We start from the raw sequence: 22,408 nt of genomic DNA on the forward strand, positions 1-22,408 counted from the left end.
TTATTTCTAATCCACAGCTGTTCCCACTCAGAACACACTGAACCTGTGCAGGTCAAGGCACAGTGTGAACTATCTCACTTAATACATTTTTTTGTTGATTATATGTTGATATATTTTGGTTATACTTATGTCAAAAAAATACATTATGCAAATTAACCACTTCTTTCTTTTAATCTTTTAAAATATATGGCTGGCAACTGTTGCAGGTGCTAAGGATACACTGGTGTTATAGCTAAATGTATACATGCCACTTAAATTCACATGTTCAAGCCCTAACCCCCCAAGGTGGCTATATCGGGTCATGAGTCCTCTAAGGAAGTGAAGTTAAATGAGGCTATAAGCAGGATTAGTGTCCTTATAAGAAATATCAGACAAAATGCATACTCAGGCCAGCCTGCGGTGTGGTGGATAAGGTGGCTGGATTCCACATGGCCAACTGTGTGGTTTGTGTCCTAAATTCAGTGGCTTGAAAACATGCTGACTGCAAGTGTGCACATGCCCAAAATCCTAAAAACTGGGAAAAATGGAGAAGAGTTGGGGTGTGATCATCTCCCTTGGGAGGGGGTGCCTTCTCAACTTCTGTCTCTGTTTCTGTCTCTCTCTCTGGTAAGCACACATATCCTCTGAAAATTAAAAAAAAATTAATAATAAACTAAATGCATGCTCACTTGCTTACTTCTGCTTTCTCTCTGTGCACTAAGAAAAGACCATGTGAAGACATGGCATAGCTGTCTACTGATCAGAGGAGAGCCCTCACCAAAAAGTGAATAGGCTAGAGGCCGGCAGGTGGCGCTGGACTCCCACATGGCTGCCTATGGTTCAAGTCCTGGACCTGGTGGCTTGCTTTCTCACTTTTCCTTTCTCTCTCTCTCTTGCTGGTCAAATGAAAAAAATAATAACACATGGAATTAAATAAATAATTCTTTAAAAAAAAAAGTGAATAGGCTATACCTTGATTTTGGACTTCTGCAGAACTATGAGAAAATAGATTTGCATTAAGTCACCCAGTCTGCGATATTCTGTTATGGAAACCCACGCAGATGAACAAAAGTGGCAAAACAAAGACCTCTTAGAGATTATACTTCAGTACAGAGAAAATAAATGGGTAAATAGACAATCATGTAAATATGGGTTAATAATCATGAAGAACATGATACAAAAAAGCCATGAAGAGAAACTAGTGAGAAGTAGAGATTATTTTAGAGTAGGTAGGAAGGTCTTTCCAGAGATGTTTTATGTGGCAAAATCGGAATAAAATGGAGTGTGTCTGGTGGAACTCTGGAAAATGCCACCTGGTAGATGGAAAAGCAGGAAAAAAGCTTGGCTTATCAGAGTAAAAGAAAACAGGTATGAACAAGCAAGGGGGTGAGATAAGGTGGTGAGAGCAGTGACAGCAGTGACGGCTCAGGTGATGTAAATTATGGTAAGTAATTTCATTCCAAATGAGATGGGAAACCATTAGGGGGATTTGAGCAGGCAAATGACATAGTCTGATTTACATTTAAATTAGATTTAAAGATACAGAGTTCCTATAGAGTAAAAATATAATTAGAGATTTGTATATGCAAATAAAAAGCCTGAACAATAATAAAGCTTCCTTCTGGGGTAAGTGAAAAGCCAAAATCCATTTACTGGACTCAAATAAGATTCATTCAAATAAGGACCTTGAAATGTAGATCTATCAAGCTAGGTTAAAATAAATAGATAGGTAACATACAGACTAAATTATAGAAAGGTCTAGAAAAGAGCTTCAGTAATTTGAACATTTCAAATATAGAGAACACCAAAACTGTTCTTGATGAGTTGGCTGAAAGGCAAGATACCAAAATAGGCTAAGCTGTCCTGTTACAGAGCTATTTCAAGTCCTGAGTGATTTTCAGAGATCATTTAAACTGCCTGAAGCACCTGGTCAGATCTTCAACTTCCTCAATCTTCTTGAGAAGGCAGTAGAAATATCTTAAAATGCCTACTCACTCACAGCAGGCATGGTGTAGTTTACTGGTTATCTATACAAAGGTTTTGAGGCAACAGCAGGTGACCTCCACTCACCCATGTAATTTCACAAGGCAAGAAAAAATAAAACAAAAACTTTATCCTGCCTAAAATCCTATGACCTTTCTTATCTTTAGAATCTGATCCACAGAAGTAGATCAAAAATTTACACACATGCGTTAGAAGTCAGGCATAATAGTCAAGGGTATCTAGAAAGCAAAGACAAGCCCTAAGTTTTTACACTTTAACACTGAATCTTGCTCAGAAGAAAATGATGTTGTCCCCTTTAATTGATAAGCTGAGTATCCCTACTATCTAAACATAAATGGATTCTTCTAGGCTACTGAGTCACCAACAGTGCTAGGTAAAAAGTTTCTATGATTATGCAAACAAATATAGGCCATTTTTCTATCCTTTATCCAAAATATTTAGGCCCAGAAATATTTCAAATTTCACACTCTTTTTTTCAGATTTTGAAATATTTATGTATATATTTTTGGCAATGGGACCCAAGCCTAAATACAAAATTTATTCATGTTTCATATATACCTTGTACACATAACCTGAAAGTAATCTCATATGACATTTGTACTTCAGAATATTGACTGTGACCCACCACATGAGGTCAGGTGTAGGATTACCTACATGTGACATCATGTCAGCACTCACAGTTTTGGATTTTGGAGCATTTTGGATTTTCAGATTAGGGATATTCAATTATACATGCAACTGAATAAGTAAAATAGACCAGTAATTTAAAACTCTCATGAGAATCATTTTAAATTTGGCTGTACTGTTGGTCACTCACTCCATGCTAGTCATCGGTTAGAAATATGAGGGCATGTCAGGCAGAAATAATAGAAAAATTTTTTTTCTTTTAAATTTTTGTTCTTAAACAATAAAATAGTTTTTTCAGGAAATAAAATACATATTTTGGTTGGATATACCATAACTTTTCAGAAAAGCAGATAATACACATGAAATTTTCAACCCATAATAATTCAAAATACATTTTGTTTTATAAATAAAGAACAGCAATAAAAGTAGTGTTTCATTGGGACCAGCAGATGGCATAATGGTCACATTGCTGGACATGGTTGACCACGGTTGGAGTCCTGGACCCAGTTAAAACTTAGTTGGAATTGTGTGCATGCATGCCCAAGATCCCAAAAGAAGAATGGAGGAGAAGGGATTGCAGTGTGGTCATCCCCCCTGGGGAGTAACTTCTTGCTTTATGTCTCTCTATCTCTCTGGCAAGTGTAAGTACCGTATAGCAAAAATTTCTCTCTTAAAAAAAAAGTAGTGGTTTATTAATGCAGTTTAGTATCAGAAAAAAACTGTAACAATGCATTTTTAAAAAATATATCTCTACTGAATCATCATTATGGATAAGAAAAAGAAAGCTACCCAAACTTCTCTGTAAAAAGTTTTGCAAAGCAGCCATAATGGGTAAAATGGACAGAAAGGATGAGTTATTCAAACATGTTCCGCACCTTACCAGCCACTACCAGAAATTATATTGCCAGAAACAACCACATGTAGACCTATTTGGGCATAATGCTTGTTTAACAGTATCAGGAACTATATACCATTTACCGTAGAAATGATGTGTTTCAGAATCAAGATTTTGGCTATTAAATTTAAAATTAATAGCCTATAAAATTTTAAAATTTTAAGTTAATAGCCTGTAACATTTTAAAACAGATATTAAATTTTAAAGTTTCATTACATAAAGTTAATAAAAAATAAAATTTACTTACTTTAGCAATCTGCAGCAACACAATACAGTGTTTAATTGATTCTACCATGCTCTATAAATAAACAAAACAGATTTTAGCATCTTGCCTCATATAAAATGGTCATTTAATGTTAAAGCTTAAGATATTAAAAAAAAAAAAAAGTTCAAATGTACAGGATTTAAATCTGTACTACAGAAATACCGTCTCTGGATATCCAATGAGTTCTACTATTCTGATAGTGTCAAATAACATTCTGATAGTGTCGAATTGGCATTCCAAAAATTGTATATTTATACTGAACAATATCTGACAGAAAGAGATATGAATCTAATTAACTTTCAAATTCTTAGATCAATAGCAGCAACTACAGTATAAATTTCTAAGACATGTACTAAAGACTTTATTGAAGTATAAAGGATCCCGTCAAAATACTGTTAAATCTGAAATACTATTTTGTCTGTTTTCAAAATATTTTTATCAAGATACAAATTCCGTTAGTATTCACTAGGTAATGTAAGAAGGCCAGTACATCAGAAAACTTGAATCGCAACGTATCTTAAGAAAGAAAATACATAGGTTGTACATAAATGACACCTTTTATCCAAGGATCTCTGACAAGCAAGACCAGAAACAGATAAAATGATACCCAAAGTCAATTTTTTCTTTTCTTTTTTTGAAAGGTTTTTGCTATAGGGTGCGTACGCTAGCCAGACTGACAGAGAGAGACAGAGAGACAGAAAGCAAGAAATCACCCCCCAGGGGGGATGGCCACGCCACAATCCCTTCTCCTCCATTCTCCTCTCGGGATCTTGGGCACACACGCACACGCGCCCGGCGTGAGTTTAAGCCACCGGGTCTGGGACTCGAACCCTGGTCGACTACGTGGGAGTCCAGCGACATAGCCATTACGCTAACTGCTGGTCCCACAAAGTCAATTTTAATTGGAGGGATTACGCAGTTTCAATTCCTTTGGAAATTAAGGTAATTTTTAAATACCCATGTAAAAATTCATAAAAACTAAAATCTCAGTTGTTCTTATCAACAGCAGAAGCTTAAAACTAAAATTACATTTTAAACCACTTGCAAAGTTTATCAAACATATGACTTACATTTGTTGTGTCTTTGAGAGTTTCAATTTTCTGTGAAAAATAATAAGTTTAAACAGAAATAATTAGAAGCACAAAAGAATTTTACTAAAATATACTCACTATTCTAAGTGAGCACAAGCAGGCAGGAAGTGAATGCTTTTTGTCTAAATCAAGTATTTATAAATAAAAACCTAAATCAAATATTTAAGTAAAAACCCCAGACATATTAGAGATTACTCTTAAACAAAACAAAATTCATGTAATTGAATTTCAGATTTATAAGACTACTATAAAACATTCTTATTCTCTACCTGAAAATCAGTCTCGTCTCTCCTATGGATTTCGCTTTGACTTAAAAATGTTTATTTTTAGAATCAGCTTAGCCATCCCTAAGTTGTCTAAAAATTACTAAATTCTAAAACTAAGAACTGAAAGTAAATTAGATGAGTTACTACTATTACCAGATACAAAAGAGCCAAATGCATGGCCACAGTCAACAGAAAAGGAAAAGAAAAAAACAAAAATGAAAACAAAACTGATGCTACCTCAGAAAATCCAGCCAAGGACAGGAAAGATGTTAATCAGGGAGCAAATTAAAAAAAGAAAGAAAGAAATCCAATATACTAACTGCAAAGTAGATGTCAGAAATTCAGGACACGAATAGAAGATTATAATTAATGCAGTACTTGTTTTATATCCTCACATGTGGCTTCTCATTTATGCTGAATATTCTTGCCACTTGATTTATTATCTTAAGTAACTACTTTAAATGTAATAAAATAATGTTCTACTTTTAATACATAATACATTAAAAAGAAAGAACTTCCTCCTAGGAATGTGGAACTTACAAAAAGGGGATTATGTTAAAATTCTATACATTACCTTTTTGTTTAATTATAAAACCATAATGGAAATTAACCAGAAAATTCCCCCCAAAGTCCATCTGGCAGTAGTATTATAACAGGCCAATAATACTATTATAATAATCAAAATATTCAGGTATTTCTGTTATTTCTCTAAAAGACTACTGGATGTAAAAATTTTTAGGTCAAGTCATGGTTATAGAAGTTACCTTTCTCTGTTCATCATCTTTGCAGTTTTGAAGTTTGTCATCAAAAAGCTACAGGATTTAAAAAAAGATGATTATAATATCAAGCCACTTATTACATTATATAAATTGATTAAACATTGAAAAGTAAACTTTAGTTTTTAAACACATGCATTCTAAGGATGATTTTTGTTAAAAGAATAAAAGTGCAATCAACAGAGACAAAAGAGGGAGGAAGAACGCACCCCTCACCAATGGGGTGCAATTCTGCCACAATTCTTCCTCCTCCATTTCTCCATCCTGTCAGGATTTGGGGACATGTGCACACACACACATATATCCGATGTGTTTTTCAAATTGCCACAGCTGTGATGTGAACTGTACAGTCAGCTATGGCTCCCTTACCCACCAGACCACAGGGCCAGGCCTACTGATAATTGATATATAAGTTCAAGACTATGTCTTTTTTCAAGGTATTATATGAAGTCCAATTCTATCATGTACATGATTTAAACACTCAATACCAATCACTCTGGTAGAATTACAAGCAAAAGAAACCAGGTGACTTTTTTTTTAAAAAAAGAGATTTATTTAATTTTATCATTATTATTTTAATTTGCTACAGAACATGCACATTTACCAGAGACAGAGAGGGAGAAGAAAATTCAGAAAACAAGCTGCCAGGTCCAGGACTCGAACCTCAACTGACCAATGTGGGAGTCGAGCACCATAACTACCAACTGTTGGCTCACCAGATGACTTTTTAAGAAATCAAAATAGCAATTCAAATTACAGAAGTTTTCTCTGTTTTGTCTTTCCAGTTTATCAACACTCCTTCTTCTTCCTAGGGCCTCTGCTTTTAATTAATTTTAAAGTAAGACTAGAAGGAGACAATTCCAGTTATGATAAAATGAGGTAGGGAAAAAAATCTCCCCTAAGAGAGAAAAAAACAAGGTCTTAGAATTCAAGCCATTAGGGTCGGCAGGTGGCGTGGTGGTAAGGGCAGTGGACTCCCACATGGCCAACTGCGATTGAGTCCCAGACCTGGCCGCTTGCTTTTGCACTTCCCCCCATCCCTCTCTGGTCAAATTTAAATAAATAGATGGGACCAGCAGTTAGCGTAATGGCTATGTCACTGGACTCCCACGTAGTAGACCGCAGTTCGAGTCCCGGACCCGGTGGCTTAAACTCACACCAGGCGCGTGTGCGTGCGTGCCCAAGATCCCAGGAGGATAATGGAGGAGAAGGGATTGCAGTGTGGCCATCCACCCTGGGGGGTGATTTCTCACTTTCTATCTCTCTGTCTCCCTCTGCCTGTCTGGCAAGCGCACGAGCCCTATAGCAAAAACCTCTTCAAAAAAAAAAAAAAGAAATTTAAACAAATAGAAAGAAAGAGAGAGAGAGAGACAGAAAGAAAGAAAGAAAGCCATTATAACTTTCCGGCTCCACAGAAATTTCAAGCAGACTATAAAACTAATCTTGCATTTTTTCTAATTATATCCAGATATCTTTTTCTTAGTGACCAGAATGTACATTGTATAACTATGCTATTTAACAATATAATTAAATTAGAGATAAGAATCTTTGACTAAATCACTGTTGAATGAGTCAGCTTTAAAAAGTGCTAAAGAGGGGCCAGAAGGTGGCGTGGTGGTTAAGGCACTGGACTCCCACATGGCTGACTGCAGACTGACTCCCACATCACTGACAGCGGTTTAAATCTCAGACCTGGCAACTTGAAAATGATGCTGGGCATGTATGCATATGTGCCCCAAACCCCAGGAGAATAGAGGAGAAGGGATTGTGGCATAGCTACCCCTCCTGGAGGAGTGATGTCTTACTCTCCCTCTTACTGTCTCCCTCTGTCTCTTTCCAGTGAGCACATGGACTCTATGACAAAAACCTAAAACAACAACAAAAAATGCTATGTGAAGAACTATGTGAAGGCTGTCAGTTAACATCAAGTAACTGTTCTTACTCAAAATCAAGCTTAGTAACATTTACTAACGTATATCAATTCAACATATAAACTAAAGTCATACCTTTAATTGTTCTATCAAGATTTGTAGGTAAGCATCAGCCTCTGTAAGTTTCTTATCAAAGTCTTGGACACTAGGAACAAATCCTGAATCCAATCCCTAGAGAGAGAGAAAAAAAAAAAATGTAATAAACCTAGCAGCTCCCAAGCAATGTGTAATAATATACAAAATACTTCCTCTTTCATGAAGATATTTCCATTTTTAGATAAAAACAGTACTTTTACACAAATAACATGTCTTTTTCAATTATTTAAAATTTCTAGAATCAGTGGTGCATTAATCTCTCTCATTCACCTCAAACATTACCCCCTTCTCATCTGTTTCACCTGCTGCAGCTCAAATTAAGATTTGCCATGCTCTTCGAAATCACTTTCTTCTGTTTGCAAAACCCCCAACCTGGATCCCAATCACCTCGAGAGCCAGGAACATAAAAACCACCTAGATTAGTTATTCTCCCCCTATGTTTAATTCATTTCTTCCTCCATTCCCTTAATCTTAACTTCACATTCTCACTGCTTAGTGTTCTCATTCCTTAACCCACCTCGTCCCTTCTGAAGTTTTGGTCCCTGCTTCCTTATTTAAAAAAAAGGAAAGAACCTTGAAATTCTCCTCTTCTAAGATATCCCTAGGTGAAATTGACAACTCTCTCATCGAGTTCCCTACTCATTTTCACCCTTGGCATGAACACTACACTCTGGACATGGTATAAAATGTTAATTTATTTAGAGAGCCTGTTTATTTCTCAGTTTAAAGTCTAGCATTTGCACATTCTACTTCTTGCCACTTAAAATTTATGCTCCAAGAGCATGCATTTCCTATGCTTTCACTTTACTCAAAAGAAATCTTTGAGTTTTTATTTTATCACTTTTGCACACACATCAATCCTAGGTGCAAATGAAAAAAGAGATGGAGACAAGACCCCCAGCTTGTCGTGTCTGCTCACCTAGGTGTCATGCAGTTAAAGCAGAGGCTAAGGATTGGGCACACTACACAACCCAACCACCAAAGAGCACTAAATGGGTGAAACCCTGTGGTTCAGCGTACCCACCTCAATCTTGACCTTCAATGTGCCACATCTTCCCTGCCTTTGGCCAAAGCACGCTGATCGTCCTCTCACTCCCAGAGTTAGTAAGTAGAGTCCAAAGTTCATTTCACACTACAGCAGTACCTCATCTTTGCATGTATAATACTTTATCATTATTAAGGCACTTTCACAGCCATCATCTTAAAACATCAAACTGCGATGGCATGGTTAATTATGGAAAAAACGAACCTCGTCTGACATACTGGGTTTCTAATTCCAGCTCAGCCATCAACAGGACACTGGGCTCTCTAAATTGTTCTCTTGTCAACTACAGGCACCTTCTTCTCACTACTATCTCACCTGCAGCACTTGCTAATTCTACAAAGGACAACAATTACTAATTACTATCGATTACTACTATTACTGTGTTGTTCTTGCCAAACTAGAATTCAATTTGATCTAAAACATTAAAAATCTAAGTCCTATTTAAGACCATGGGGAAAATCTGGGACTAGTAGATGGTGTAATGGTTACATTGCTGGGCTCCCACATGGCTGACCGTGGCTCAAGTCCTGGACCTGATGGCTTCAAACTCATGCTGGGGGCGTGTGCATGTGTGCCCAAGATCCCGAGAGGAGAATGGAGAAGGGATTGCGGCGTGGCCATCCCCCCTAGGGGGTAATTTCTCACTTTCTTGCTCTCTGTCTCTGTCTCTCCAGGGAGCACACGTGCCCTATAGCAAAAATCTCTAAATAAAGAAAAGAAAAAAGACCATAGGAAAAATCAATATATTCTGTAATTTACTTTTTTTCCCCCCAAAATTCAAAGTGGTAAATCAGTCAAATTTTTAAAAAATATATATGTAAAGAGACTGCTTGAAATCAGTACTGAAAAATTCCTTTCAATACGAAATGTCATGTATAAAAACAGTGTAAAAATGAAAAATGGGAGTCCAGTGGGCCTCTAAGGTTGTGCGGTCCAATTTCTGAATGCCTTCCCAAAAGCCAGGGCCAATCGGTGGCTTTTTATTTCTTTCATATATTTTTCTCCTTCAGCTCAAAAAATTTTTAAATCATTACTGAAACAATCTTGTTTAATGCCTTCATAAATTTTAAATGGAATCAAAGAGAAATTTGCTACATTTTGTCAGTTGTCATGACCTACTTAGCTACGGTGCAGTCTCAGTCATGAAAGGCACACCGTGGAAGAATGTTACCGTCAAGTCAGATGAACCTGACACCATATTTTGGGAGATTATGCAGATTATAGTGCATCCTACAGCTCAAAGAAAGATGATTATGAATACTGCATATCTGAGTTTGAGAACAAGTGGCATCTACTGAGGTCTGACAGTAAAGGAGCTCATGACAACTCCGTCGCATGAATAGAGAAGAAATTCTGGCATTTATTAAGCTGTGCCAACGTGAGTGTGGTAGAATAAGTGCTAGTACCGGTCAAGAGCCTCACCTTTTATAACTCAGTGCTGTACAGATTCTTAGTCTGTATGACAGTATCAATGTCACTGACGTAATTAAAGTTGTGGCGTATGTTCTTTCTACAGAAAGATGTTCTTTTGCTGGAGACTTTTAGTGACGTAAGATTCTCTTTCTGTGCAGTGGCAACTTTGGCTCTATTGATGCTATTAACGTGGAAAAGGCAATGGAATTCGTTTTATCCTATGTGAACTTTGATGGTGGATTTGGCTGCACACCAGGTACTGAAACATACGCTGGGCAATTCCTGACTATTACTAGTCAGTGCCATCAAGTAAATTCTCATTTACTTGGTTTGTGCCTTTGTGAGAAACAATTACCCTTGGGTGGACTTCATGGTTGGCCATGAAGTTACCAGCTGTGGGTTTTGGCTTCCCTAAAGATAACAGGAAGGCTGTATTGGACTGATAGCAACCGCGGAGTTTGATCTTAATATGTCAAGATAAAGAAATGGGGACCTGCAGACAGACCAGGAGATATGGTGAATCCTTTGAAGACATTATTTGAAATTGGTAGATTGTCATTTTGAGGAGGACAGATTAAACTTGTGAGTCCCGTTTTTTGCATGCCTGAAGTGCTTCCAAGTGCTTCCAAGGGTGACTATCTAGCCTGAACTAGTAGCTAGATTCACTGACTCAGCGGTTGCTCAGGGTACTTGTCATCAACATTCCATATTTGAAATATTTAATGAACCAAAAAATGACTGTTAATATTTTGTATATTGTGTTAACTTAATTATATAATTATACATAAGTATTTTTAGCTTCGGATTTTCTCCTGAAATGCTGTTTATCTGAGTATAATTTTTTAAATTATAGTTCAGTGTGTTATTCCTATGGTTCTATAACAGCAAACTTAAAAGAATTTTTTGGGTTCGGCCTAATTTTGTGTGTATGCTCTCATGTGTTCTTTAACAAGTTATCTAAATGGGTGTGTTAACTGATTAAAAAAAAGAATAAGGACCATATATGAATTAAAAGATGCACGAAATAAATGGCTTTGTAATCTGGGAGTTAAAAAAAAAAATTGAAAAACTATAATCAACAATACATATACAATCCACCAATACTTTAAACTTTGTAATTAAGCTTAGTGATTAAACATTCATTTTAAAAGATAACCTAAAGAATTTCCTACTAGAAACATTTAATATGTACAATATGATACTAAAAGATGAAGAAATAGGACAAGCATTCATATATTCCATAGATATTATAGTACTACACTATGAAAGAAGGGGGTAATTCTTTTCCATGTTACTATACATAGAAAAATTAGGACTGCTTGGCTTGGTTCCTGTTTTGCTTCACGCAGCAATATAAAATAACTGTCAATGATTCATCTATCCAGAGTCAGGAGAAACCACCTAAATACATTGTTCGAGTTAAGTATTTTTTAAAAGGTCAATGGCACACTCAGAAATGAATAAAAGGCAAAGAAACCAAGAACAGAAAAAATTATCTTTAAGACTTTTCCCTCCTCTGAATCCACATGGAACTACTACTATAAAAGTCCAACACAATATCTCTGAACAAGCCACCATCAGGTGAAAAAGTGTCCAGTGAATACATGGAATTGAATTAGATTTGAATTGCTGCAATCTGAACCTCACCTAAGATAATTCTTCAAAAAGCACTCCTTCATGCCAGAATCACATGGACTGCACCGTGGCTCTCTTTCAGACTGGCCTCCAGTCTCCCAGACCTTCCCTTTACCCTTAGAATAAACCCCACACTTGACCACATCCAAGGCAAAGACTAACTGGCCACTCCATTTTCCTTTCAGTAATATATAATAAGTTTTAGAACAACAGTTATCAGTTTAAAATCTCAGAACTGGCCCAATCGTCCTTGCAAAGAACCCACAAATTTTTGGTGTACTTAAACAAACAAAAAAATCTACAAACACAATTGCCCCAGCTGCAATCAATAAAATAACATGTGCAAATTTACCAATAACATAGGCAGTTAACTAAACTGTTTTTCTCAAGCCTAATGAAAATGTACTAGAAAGGACAAGTTTCTATGTTGTGACTTACAGTAAATCAAGTCACCTAACCAACTTCCCCCTCACAGAAGTACTTTTATAACGTGGTCTTGAAATCTGTAGTCTTTGAGCATCTCAGGAGAAGATGCAGACTATTTCACAAAAATTCTCTGAAAGCATTACCTGTTCCTTTTTCCATTCCATATTTAGAAAAGTAGGGCCCTACACTTACTCATATTAATCCTTTTAAGTGGAATTTTGTTTTAAAACAGGACTAAAAATATAGTCCTTTACCATAATGAGGATGATCTGTCTTCCTCTGAAAAGAAATTGAGAACAGGGCAGACCCATTAAGACACTCTGCCTTCATGCTCCTTACAGTAATTCTCGAGAACAAGTGGGCTGAGAGTCAGGCAGATTACATTCTAGTCCCCTGTACTTGTCCCAGCTAACACTTATCACACTTTACCTTAATTAACTATTGATGACTGAGCTCTCTGAAGGATTATCAACTTCACCAAGGCAGGAACAGTGCCAATCACGTATCATCCCTCTGCCGCTAGCTCAGTGTTGAACAAATGCACCGGCTATAGCTCCTGGCAGCTGCTCATGCCACGATGCCAGTCTTCCCCATGACCACTTTTCCTTGGAACTCTCTTGCCCTTTCTGTTCTCTTTCTCCTTCTCTGTCTCTGTTCTCCCACTGCTTTTCCTCCTGGTTCACTTTCCTGCTCTTCTGTCCATGTCCTTCAGTGGTAACTGAAGTGACTGGGTTGAACCACATGAGGCTGCTGCTCCCTAATGTACTAAACTGTCATGCACAATTCTGTCGCTTGATGACTTCTGTATAAACCCATTCAGGTTTAAATTAAGCACAATTAAAGACAACAGTTTATATGTAACATGAAATTAAATGGTAAGACTCAATAGAAACTGAACCTCAATCTATCTCTAAAAATTAGAAATTTTGGGACCAGTGATGGCAAGGTGGTTGAGACGCTAGACTCTGACATGTCTGACCGCATGTTCAAGTCCCAGACCTAGCAGCCTGTTTTCCCACTTTCCCTCTCTCTCTCCAGTCAAATTTAAAAAATAATAAGAAATAAATAAAATAAAGTATTTAAAGAAAAAATTCAAAACCTGACCAGCTACCATGGCAGAGCAGTAATGCTAGTGCCCTGCAATTCTAGAAGCCATGCGGCAAACCATGCCTGAATGCTGGGTCGGCCTGAAAAACATGCTGGGCAAGAGTGCAGGCAACCGGGACCCTGAGAAGGTGGAAGGCTGCAAGAAAGGGGCTGTAGCGATGATGAGACTGTCAAGGGTGCTACTGCTCCCTTTCTTCTTCTCATGTGCGCATGCACACACATTCTAACCATAAAAAGAAAAGGAAAAAAAATAGAAATCTATGTCAAGATAAAAATTACTTACATGGTAAATATGCTAGAAATAAAATCATCTTTAGTTTTTAAGAATTGCTTGCTAATAAAGAAAGCTAAAGTAGATACAAGAGTCCTGAAGAGTAACATAGTTCCTATCAGCCAGGATCTATGTATCTAACACAGAGTTTGGGCCATGTCTGGCCCAACTCAAGGGGAATTTCTAAAATAATATCTAGACTGGCAAAAGAATACTTAATTGCCTCAGATCTGTGAAACAGTACTTCCTCCTGTTTTTCTGTTACCTAAGTTAAATAGTACACCCCTTTTCTAAGAAGGCCTTAAAAGCTAATAAATCTCAGCAAAATTAAATCAATTCCTATTAGTGACTTAATTTGGGAAATTCTACATGATATACACACTTTACACATAAACATAATGGAATGTTTCACCCTACACCTCCTCCCCATTATAATAGAGTACTGAGAGGGAAGTCCTTAAGGCCATCCGAAACACACAGGAATTGTGGCTGCTCTGGCTGTATACTCCCTTAGTAAAACAGTTCAGGAGGCCAATTTTGGAGGCAGGAAATGGCGCTTTTAAAGTAATCTGCTGACCAGGGAAGAGTAATGAATAGTGAAGATAAAGGTGGACAAAGGTCTTAAGATCAGTATCAGGAAATTAAGAAATTTATGGGTGACTTGAGGAACTGAGAATAAAGTAGAACAGGAAGGCTGAGTAATAACACTGTAAAAACAAATTCCTAAATGAGCAATCATTTACATATCAAATCTTATATCACAGCCAAAAGTTAAAGGACTAAAAACCCAAATAGGCAGTACTTTCTCTTTTACAGGACAAAACAGTGTATGATTAAAAATAGTTGTATAACCAGAAAAAGGAACTGTATTAGAAATAAATTAATCCATGTAATTCTCACAGATATGTTCAGAATAACAAGAAAACAGGGCAAGTTACCAGTGGTAGAACTGTAAAAGAGAACAGCTTAAAAATTTAACAATGGAAAAACACCAAAGAAAACAAGCCTCTTAGTGAAAAATAAATGGCATGAATCTGGACAAAAGGAGACAATTTTTCAAAATTAGCAAAACACACAGCCTATAATTAAAATAATGGACATTTGGCAGAAATGTCATTTCGATTGAAACATGGGAGTAAGTGGAAGTTTATGTGCACGATCAGCGATCTGAGATGACATGCATCATGGATAAGCTTTCATCCAATGAAAGAAGCAGAGGGCATACTTACAATTGAATCACTTACAATTATTTTTGAAAATTCAAGAACTGGAGAGATACCAGAAGACTGGAAAAAAGCAAGTGTAGTACTGATCTTCCATAAAGGTAAGGAAAAGAGAGAATAGAGAGTTACCATGCTGTGCGTCGGACATCGATAATCAAGTAAAGGAATAATAAGAGTAAATTTGTAACCATACAGAGGAAAAGCCGGTACATGAGCAGCAAGTGGTAAATTTTAAAACATATAATGCCCGATAAAATGGCTTTTCTGTTCCTTAGAGATTAAATTAGTAAATTAAGTTTTAGAAAAAAGATACCATTTTTATCTCCCTACCAAATGATTTAATTTTGATTTAATGAAGAAAAAAAATTATGGGAGGCATACTAACCAGTTAGATCTCCGGGTTTACCGAAAATTTTAGAAACACTTATAATCCCTGTTATCCCTGTGGTTTAGCCACACTGGCAAAAAAGAACAGGATTTAGAGGTACAGAGAAGTTCTGAGGGTATAAAGTTATTCCTATTTTTAATCCTAAAGGTTACCCAACTGTCAGTTCATCTGGCATTAAAAATTATCAATGCAAAATATCCATAAAATTGAGTCTAGTACTGAACATTTTCCTCCACTGTAACTGGAAAGTATTTCCCATTAAGTCAAGGTCCCAATAATCTGAAGCTCCAAATCAGGTTCTCTGTTATCACCACAGTAACTCCAGCTATCAAGGACTTCTAAGTGAGCAGTTCTACACCATGAAAGCATGACATGTTTTTAAATTTTTCTGAGTATCGTTTCTTTGCTAGCTATTGTCCCTTCCAAGTTTCATCATAACAGAGTAAGTGCTTACCCAAATCCTCCAGATTTTTTTTTTTTTTTTTTTAGAAACAGAGACAGAAAAGGAGAGGGAGAGGGAGAAAGCACCCTGCAATGAAGCACGGTCATGGTGCTGCCACCCTTCCTCCTCCATTTCTCCACCCTGTCAGGACTGAGAATATTATGATACGTTGAAATAGTTCATGACATAAGGGCACTAAAATGTAATCTAAAATCACCTAAAGGAGCTCGATGAAGTACAAATGAGCACAAGGCTTTAAGGATGGATTTAGCTTAAAATCTTGAATCTGCAACTTTCTAACAAATTACCTGTTTGATTTTGCCAGGTTATTTTCTCTGCCTCCATCTTCTCATGTATAAGATGGGTACAATAATAAACCACTCGACGTTGTTGGCTTAAATGAAATCAAATAATATATAAAGTAACACAATAATGTTCTACTTTGCTTTATACTTTTGAGCCTTAGAAAACCAGGATTCACCACTATACCCTCGGCCCTACACAGTCCCAAACATACAGAAGGCACGCAATAAGTATTTGACGGATAAAAACAAAATGAAGCCCAGCTGCAGTGGCACAAGTGCCAGGGTGTTGCTGGCAAGGCAGGGGCCACATGGGAGCCAAGTTCAGACCCCACACCAACCTAAACTAGCCATCACAACAGCATGCACCTGTCATCCTAGCTAACTAGGCAACTGGGGCAGGGGGTCACACTGGCAAGACTTTGTCAAAAATCCTTTTTGTAGGAAAAAAGAGAGGGGTGGTGGGCCACCAGGTGGTGTCATGGTTAAAGTGCTGGCCTCCACGTGGCCTGGATCTACTGGCTTGAACATCATCCTGGGCGCATGTGTGTGTGTGCTCAAAATCCCAAGATGGAGAATGGAGGAAAAGGGATTGCATTTTCCCTCTCCCTGTCTCTGTCTCTCTCTGGTAAGCACACAAACCCTATAGAAAAAAACTAAAAAAAATTATTTTAAAGAAAAAAGATAACTAGATATTACTATAAATCACATCACCTTTGACTGAGATGCACAATTAAGAAAAGGATATAGAGGGACCAGCAGTTAGCGTAATGGCTATGTCGCTGGACTCCCATGTAGTTGACCGCAGTTCGAGTCCCGGACGCGGTGGCTTAAACTCACGCCACGCGCATATGCATGTGTGCCCAAGATCCCGAGAGGAGAAAGGAGGAGAAGGGGTTGCGTCGTGGCCATCCCCCCTGGGAGGTGATTTCTCGCTTTCTGTCTCTCTGTGTCTGTCTGGTGAGTGCACGCGCCCTATAGCAAAAACCTCTCCAAACAAAGAGAGAAAAGGATATAGATATAAGTCAAATTGTATTTAACACCTTTTGAAAAAAGAAAACAGAGTAAGTTGATGAACTGAGGAAGGTAACAGATAGTGGTTATGAAAAAAGGTCTGAGCAATAGACAAAAGAGGTGGTAAAATACAGACTGAAAAACACATAAGAAAAAAATCTCAGTGTTATGTCCAGAATAGCAGTGGCACTACACCTGAACCAAAAAGGTAAATTGTACTTAAATACTACCTTAGTAACAAAGAATTCAAAAAAAGTACTTTTTTCCATAAAATAATCTTATGTTAGAACACACATTAGTTGTTTCAAAAAATTGCTCTTATTTTTAATTTACAAAGAAAAAGGTTTATGCAGAATGTCAACTTTCTGGTAAAACACAAACCACAAAACAAATCTGAGTAGTTCGTAAACAGCTGTGACAGTAGCAAGCAGCTTTGCCAGCTGGGGAATCAGGAAGAGACACCAGAACTTAACTGCATGACCCTCAACCCGACTTCTTGGTGCATCTGATAGTGATGCTCTTACATAACCCTTTGACTTATACAGCAAAACTCTAATAATGATCCCACTAAGTGATTTGGCTACTCAAACAACTAAACAATAAAAAGTTCAGCTGGCGGGCCAGCTGACGGTGTAGCAGTTAAATTGCTGGATTTCCAGATGGCTATCTGTGGTTCAAGTCCCAGACCCGGTAGCTTGAAAATCACGCTGGTGCCTGTGCATGAGTGCCCAAGATCCTGGGAGGAAAATGGAGAAGGAACTGCGGCACGGTCATCCTATCTGGTGGGTGATTACTCCCTTTCCCTCTCACTCTCTGTCTCCTCTCTCTCCATTAAGTATACACCCTAAAGCAAAAATCTCTTAAAAAAAAAAAAAAAGTTCAGAATTGGTAGTGTTTTCCACTGTTGGCTTGTCTATGCAAAAGATCCTTCCAGTTTACTCAATAATGCCATACAAAAAGTTATGAAACCGGCTGGCCCTGCAGCACAGAGGCTCAGTGCTACATGCTGGGAACCAGATCCCAAGTGGCTGACCCTAGTTCAAATCCTGGCTTCATCAGCTTGGAAAGCACACATGGGTGCCTGTGCCTGTGTACCCCAAATCCTGATGGGATGGAGAAATGCAGGAAAGAGATTGTGGCATACCCACTGCTCACTAGGGGGTACACGCCTCACTAGGGAGTACTTCCTCATCTTTCTCTCTAGCAAGCACATAAGCCCTCTGGCAATTAGGAAAAACAAGCTACTAAACAAAACAAACAAACTTGAGTGGATGCAAATAGGATAACCATATGCCTTTGTTTGCCAAGGACAGTCTGTTTATGCCTGTTGTCTCAGCAAAATTATTATTAGCAATCTCCACTCACAAAAGTGCCCTGATTTGGGCAACAAATTATATGGTCCCCTCTCTTATAAAGGATGTAACTAGCACTTTCGAGCTGTGAGAAAGGCCTAAAGGACTGTCTTAGAGGACTCAGAATGCAGCGAATTATCTTTAAAAAACAGTAAAGGACCGGATTGTGGTATGGTCTAGACCCAGTGAGAGGTCTGGAGTTCTTATTCTGAGGTCGCTGCTGGCTGGCTGGCTTGCCTGTGATCTTACTGCCTGATGCTAGGAGTGGGCTGCTCTGTGGGGACCCTGTTGGGGACCATGCTGGAAGTGCCATCTGCTTGCCTGTCTCTAACACTAGAGATAAATAAACTTTAAAAAATTTAAAAATCTAAAATGAAACATGAGTTCACAGACTGAATGCTTAGCCTATCCTAGAAAAGTAGAGACAAAATAATATTAAAATTGTACAAAAGCAGTTGCATTTTAAAAAGGTTAATAACACACACAGATACACGTGTGCACACATACCTGAAACAAAACATATGAAACACAGTTACTCTGGTGGAGTGCAATTGAAGTCACAGGATATTTGAGAAGGGACTTAGTTTTTAAAATAATAAGTTAAAATAATTCTTTGAAAAAAAAAAAAGGAAAAATCATGAAATGTGCTCAAAGACAAACTCTGACATATTCCTCTAACAAGACTGGATCTCTCTATATGGCAAAACATAAAAGTGTGGAGCCAGCAGATGGCATTTAATTTATAATTTAAATTTGAAATCTTTACGCAAAAAATATTCAGAAATACTCTTCGAAAATTTCATAACTGTTTCAGTGTGCAAAGTCATCAGTATTATTCTTTTAAAATCATCTACAAAATCCTAAAATGTCTTGAAAGAGTAAAATTGGAAACACTGAAGCTACTCAGATAGACCTTTCCAAATAAAATAAAATATAGCATAACAAATTTGTAACATCTCAAGGCAAAGCACACACTAGCAAAAAAAAAAAAAAAACCACCTTAAAATTTAGGCATCATTATACTTAAATAAAGAAATGCTGTAACAGCCAGTAAACGAAAGCAGAATACCAAAGTTTTTTTTTCCATATCCTGTCTGCCAACAAACGGGATCATGACTCAACATTCAAGGAAAACAGTCTTATAAAGAACAAACACACCTACCAAATCACAAACAAAACACTGTTTAACCACGCAGTGTTAAAACCAGCCAAAGCTTTTCTTCTGAGACAGTTAGCTAGCTGGTCAAGGCTACTTGGAGTATCTTTGTGTAAGTCACAGGGGTAAATAATTATTGGAACTAAACAAACTGAGTAGCTTACTAGCATAAGATAAAGGACAAAATGCATTCTTCTCTTCCCTAGCCTCATATTAATAGTATTTTGGAAAGTGTTTCTAAAGATTCATGAAATACAAAAGTTTTGGGTAGTTTCCTGGAAATGTGCTTTAAATATACGTAGAAGAAACTCGCATTGTATGTGTGAAACCTTAAACTATTTTAGTAATTAGTTCCAAGTTTGTTTGTTTTTGGGGGGGAAGAGGTTTTTACAATAGGGAGTGTGTGCGTGGCAGAAAGACAGGGACAGACAGAGAGATAGAAAGCAAGAAGTCACCCCACCAGGGGGATGGCCACACTGCAATCCCTTCTCCTCCATTCCCCTCTCAGGATCTTGTTCATGCATGCACATGAGCCTGGCGTGTGTTTAAGACACTTCGAACCGTGGCCGACTACATGGGAATCTAGCGACATAACCATTATGCCATCTGTTGGTCCCAGTTTCAAGTTCTGAAATGAATTCTTATAGCATAATACCTGTTGAAAATTTATTTTAGGGGCTGGCAGGTGGCGTGGTGGTTAAGGGCACTGGACTCCCACCTAGCTGACTGTAATTTGAGTCCCAGACCTGGCAAATAATTCTTTAAAAAAAAAAAAGGAAAAAATCAAGAAATGTGCTCAAAGACAAACTCTGACATATTCCTCTAACAAGACTGGATCTCTCTATATGGCAAAACATAGAAGTGTGGAGCCAGCAGATGGCATGGTGGTTAAGGCGTGGGACTCGCGTGCGGGCCCACAATTTCAAGAGAATGGAAGAGAACAGGATTGTGGTATGACCAACCCCCCTGGGGAGTGATTTCTCACTTTCCCTCTCACTGCCTCTCTGTCTTTCTCTGGCTAATGCATGTACCCTATGGCAAAAAACTTTTTTTAAAAAGTTAATAAGCCAGGGGAGCTACACAATAAACTATTACTGTTAGACCAACAGACAATCAGTACCAGAAGGCTTATCTCACACAAAGTAAGCAAAATAAAATGAAAATAAAACCCCAAAAAACTGAATTATAAAGGATAGATTCTAAAATTCACTTGGCATTTAACTCTTAAAAATGATCTAACCCAAACATGTTTTATGTATCTGATTTTAGTAACCAGAGAATGTTGATGGTAAGGAAACAGGTTCTGTTTTTGCTAAAGTGGTTAAAAGTATACAAAATTATCCTGATTTAGTTTAACTCTTGTTGGGAATCAATGGAGATGATCTAAAACAGAATTAGGACTCAAGCTTTTGCAGACAGGACTCTGTTTTGTTCTCTACTGAATACACCAGACTAGTGCTTGGCTTACAGCAAGTGCTTGATAAAAATTCAGTAAATACATCAATTAAGAAGTTCTACAATGTATCTAGCTATTAGCATTTAAACATAAAAAGTAATAAAAATCAGGAGATATTGCAGATTATAAATCAGAGTATTCATAAAAAAAACTCATTTAGTTATTAGAAAGGAATTCTTATATATTATAGTGGTTGTCCTTTTTTGCCAGATATATGTGCAAGACCCGCAGTGGATGCCTGAGACCACGGAAAGCATCAAATCTACATACACTATGATTTTTTCCTTCAAAATACCTATAATAAAGTTTAATGTATAGATTAGAGATTAACAATAAGAGATTGTACAATAAGAGATAAACAATAAAAAAATTATAACTATATTTTAATGCAAGTTATGTGAATAATGTGGTCTTTCTCTCACAAAATATATTGTACTGTACCCACCTATTTTTGGACTGCAGTTGACCACACGTAATTGAAATTGAAAGAAAGGAACTAACTGTACAAAAATGGAGGCTGAGGGTTTATTTTTTTTGAGATTTTTGCTATAGGCATGTGTGCACGTGCTCTCTAGCAAGACAGAGACAGAAAGTGAGAAATTGTTCCTGGGGGAATGGCTATGCCCCAATCCCTTCTCAATTCTCCTCTCGGGATTTGGACACACATGCACATGGGCCTGATATGATTTTTATTTAATATTTTATTTAACTTTATTTTAATTTGACCAGAGAGGGACGGTGGCGGGGGGTGGGGAGGTGGGGACGGGGGGAGTGGTGGTGAGAAAGCAAGCTGCCAGGTATGGGACTCAAACTGCGGTAGGCCATGTGGGAGTCCAGCACCCTTAACCACCATGCCACCTGCTGGCACCAAGGCCCAATGTGAGTTTTAAGCTGCTGGGTCCAGGACTTTGAGCTGCAGTTGACTACGTGGGAGTCCAGTAACATAACCATTACCATATCTGCTGGTTCCGAAACTGAATTTTTTAAGATTAACTAAAACTTTTTAAAAATTTGTCAGAGAGTGCATGTACTTGCCAGAGAGAGAGAGACAGTGAAAGATAAAGGAAATGAGAGAACACTTTGCAGGGAATGGTCATGTCCTAATTCTTTCTCCTTTGGGGATTTTGGGCACACATACACATGGTATGCTTTTCAATCTGCTGGGTCCAGATCTGAACTGTACAACAGGCCACGTGGGTTCCAGCTACCTTAACCACCAGGCTATGTGCTGGCCCCAGCTGTAAACTT

General features: G+C 37.6%; 1 protein-coding gene and 1 pseudogene across 5 annotated transcripts in view; one reads left to right on the plus strand and one right to left on the minus strand.

The window, feature by feature from the left end:
- OSBPL9 (oxysterol binding protein like 9) overlaps positions 1 to 22,408 on the minus strand; it is a 67,209-nt gene that overhangs the window by 38,185 nt on the left and 6,616 nt on the right. For 2 of the 5 annotated variants that reach the window (XM_027772243.1, XM_027772242.1), the window contains exons 1-5: positions 15,072 to 15,090; positions 7,910 to 8,005; positions 5,892 to 5,939; positions 4,841 to 4,870; positions 3,753 to 3,803 (exon numbers count right to left, since the gene is read on the minus strand). In XM_027772243.1, the coding sequence (XP_027628044.1) occupies positions 3,753 to 3,800 (48 nt within the window). In that variant the 5' untranslated portion in view covers positions 3,801 to 3,803; positions 4,841 to 4,870; positions 5,892 to 5,939; positions 7,910 to 8,005; positions 15,072 to 15,090. Of the gene's footprint in view, positions 1 to 3,752; positions 3,804 to 4,840; positions 4,871 to 5,891; positions 5,940 to 7,909; positions 8,006 to 15,071; positions 15,091 to 22,408 lie in introns of those variants that run through there. The other 3 variants (XM_006149408.3, XM_027772241.1, XM_027772240.1) reach the window with 3 other exon arrangements.
- On the plus strand, positions 10,118 to 11,133 carry LOC114007950 (geranylgeranyl transferase type-2 subunit beta pseudogene; annotated as a pseudogene).

The sequence above is a fragment of the Tupaia chinensis genome, unplaced genomic scaffold (assembly GCF_000334495.1).
Source record: "Tupaia chinensis unplaced genomic scaffold, TupChi_1.0 Scaffold000259_1, whole genome shotgun sequence".
Lineage (NCBI taxonomy): Eukaryota > Metazoa > Chordata > Mammalia > Scandentia > Tupaiidae > Tupaia > Tupaia belangeri.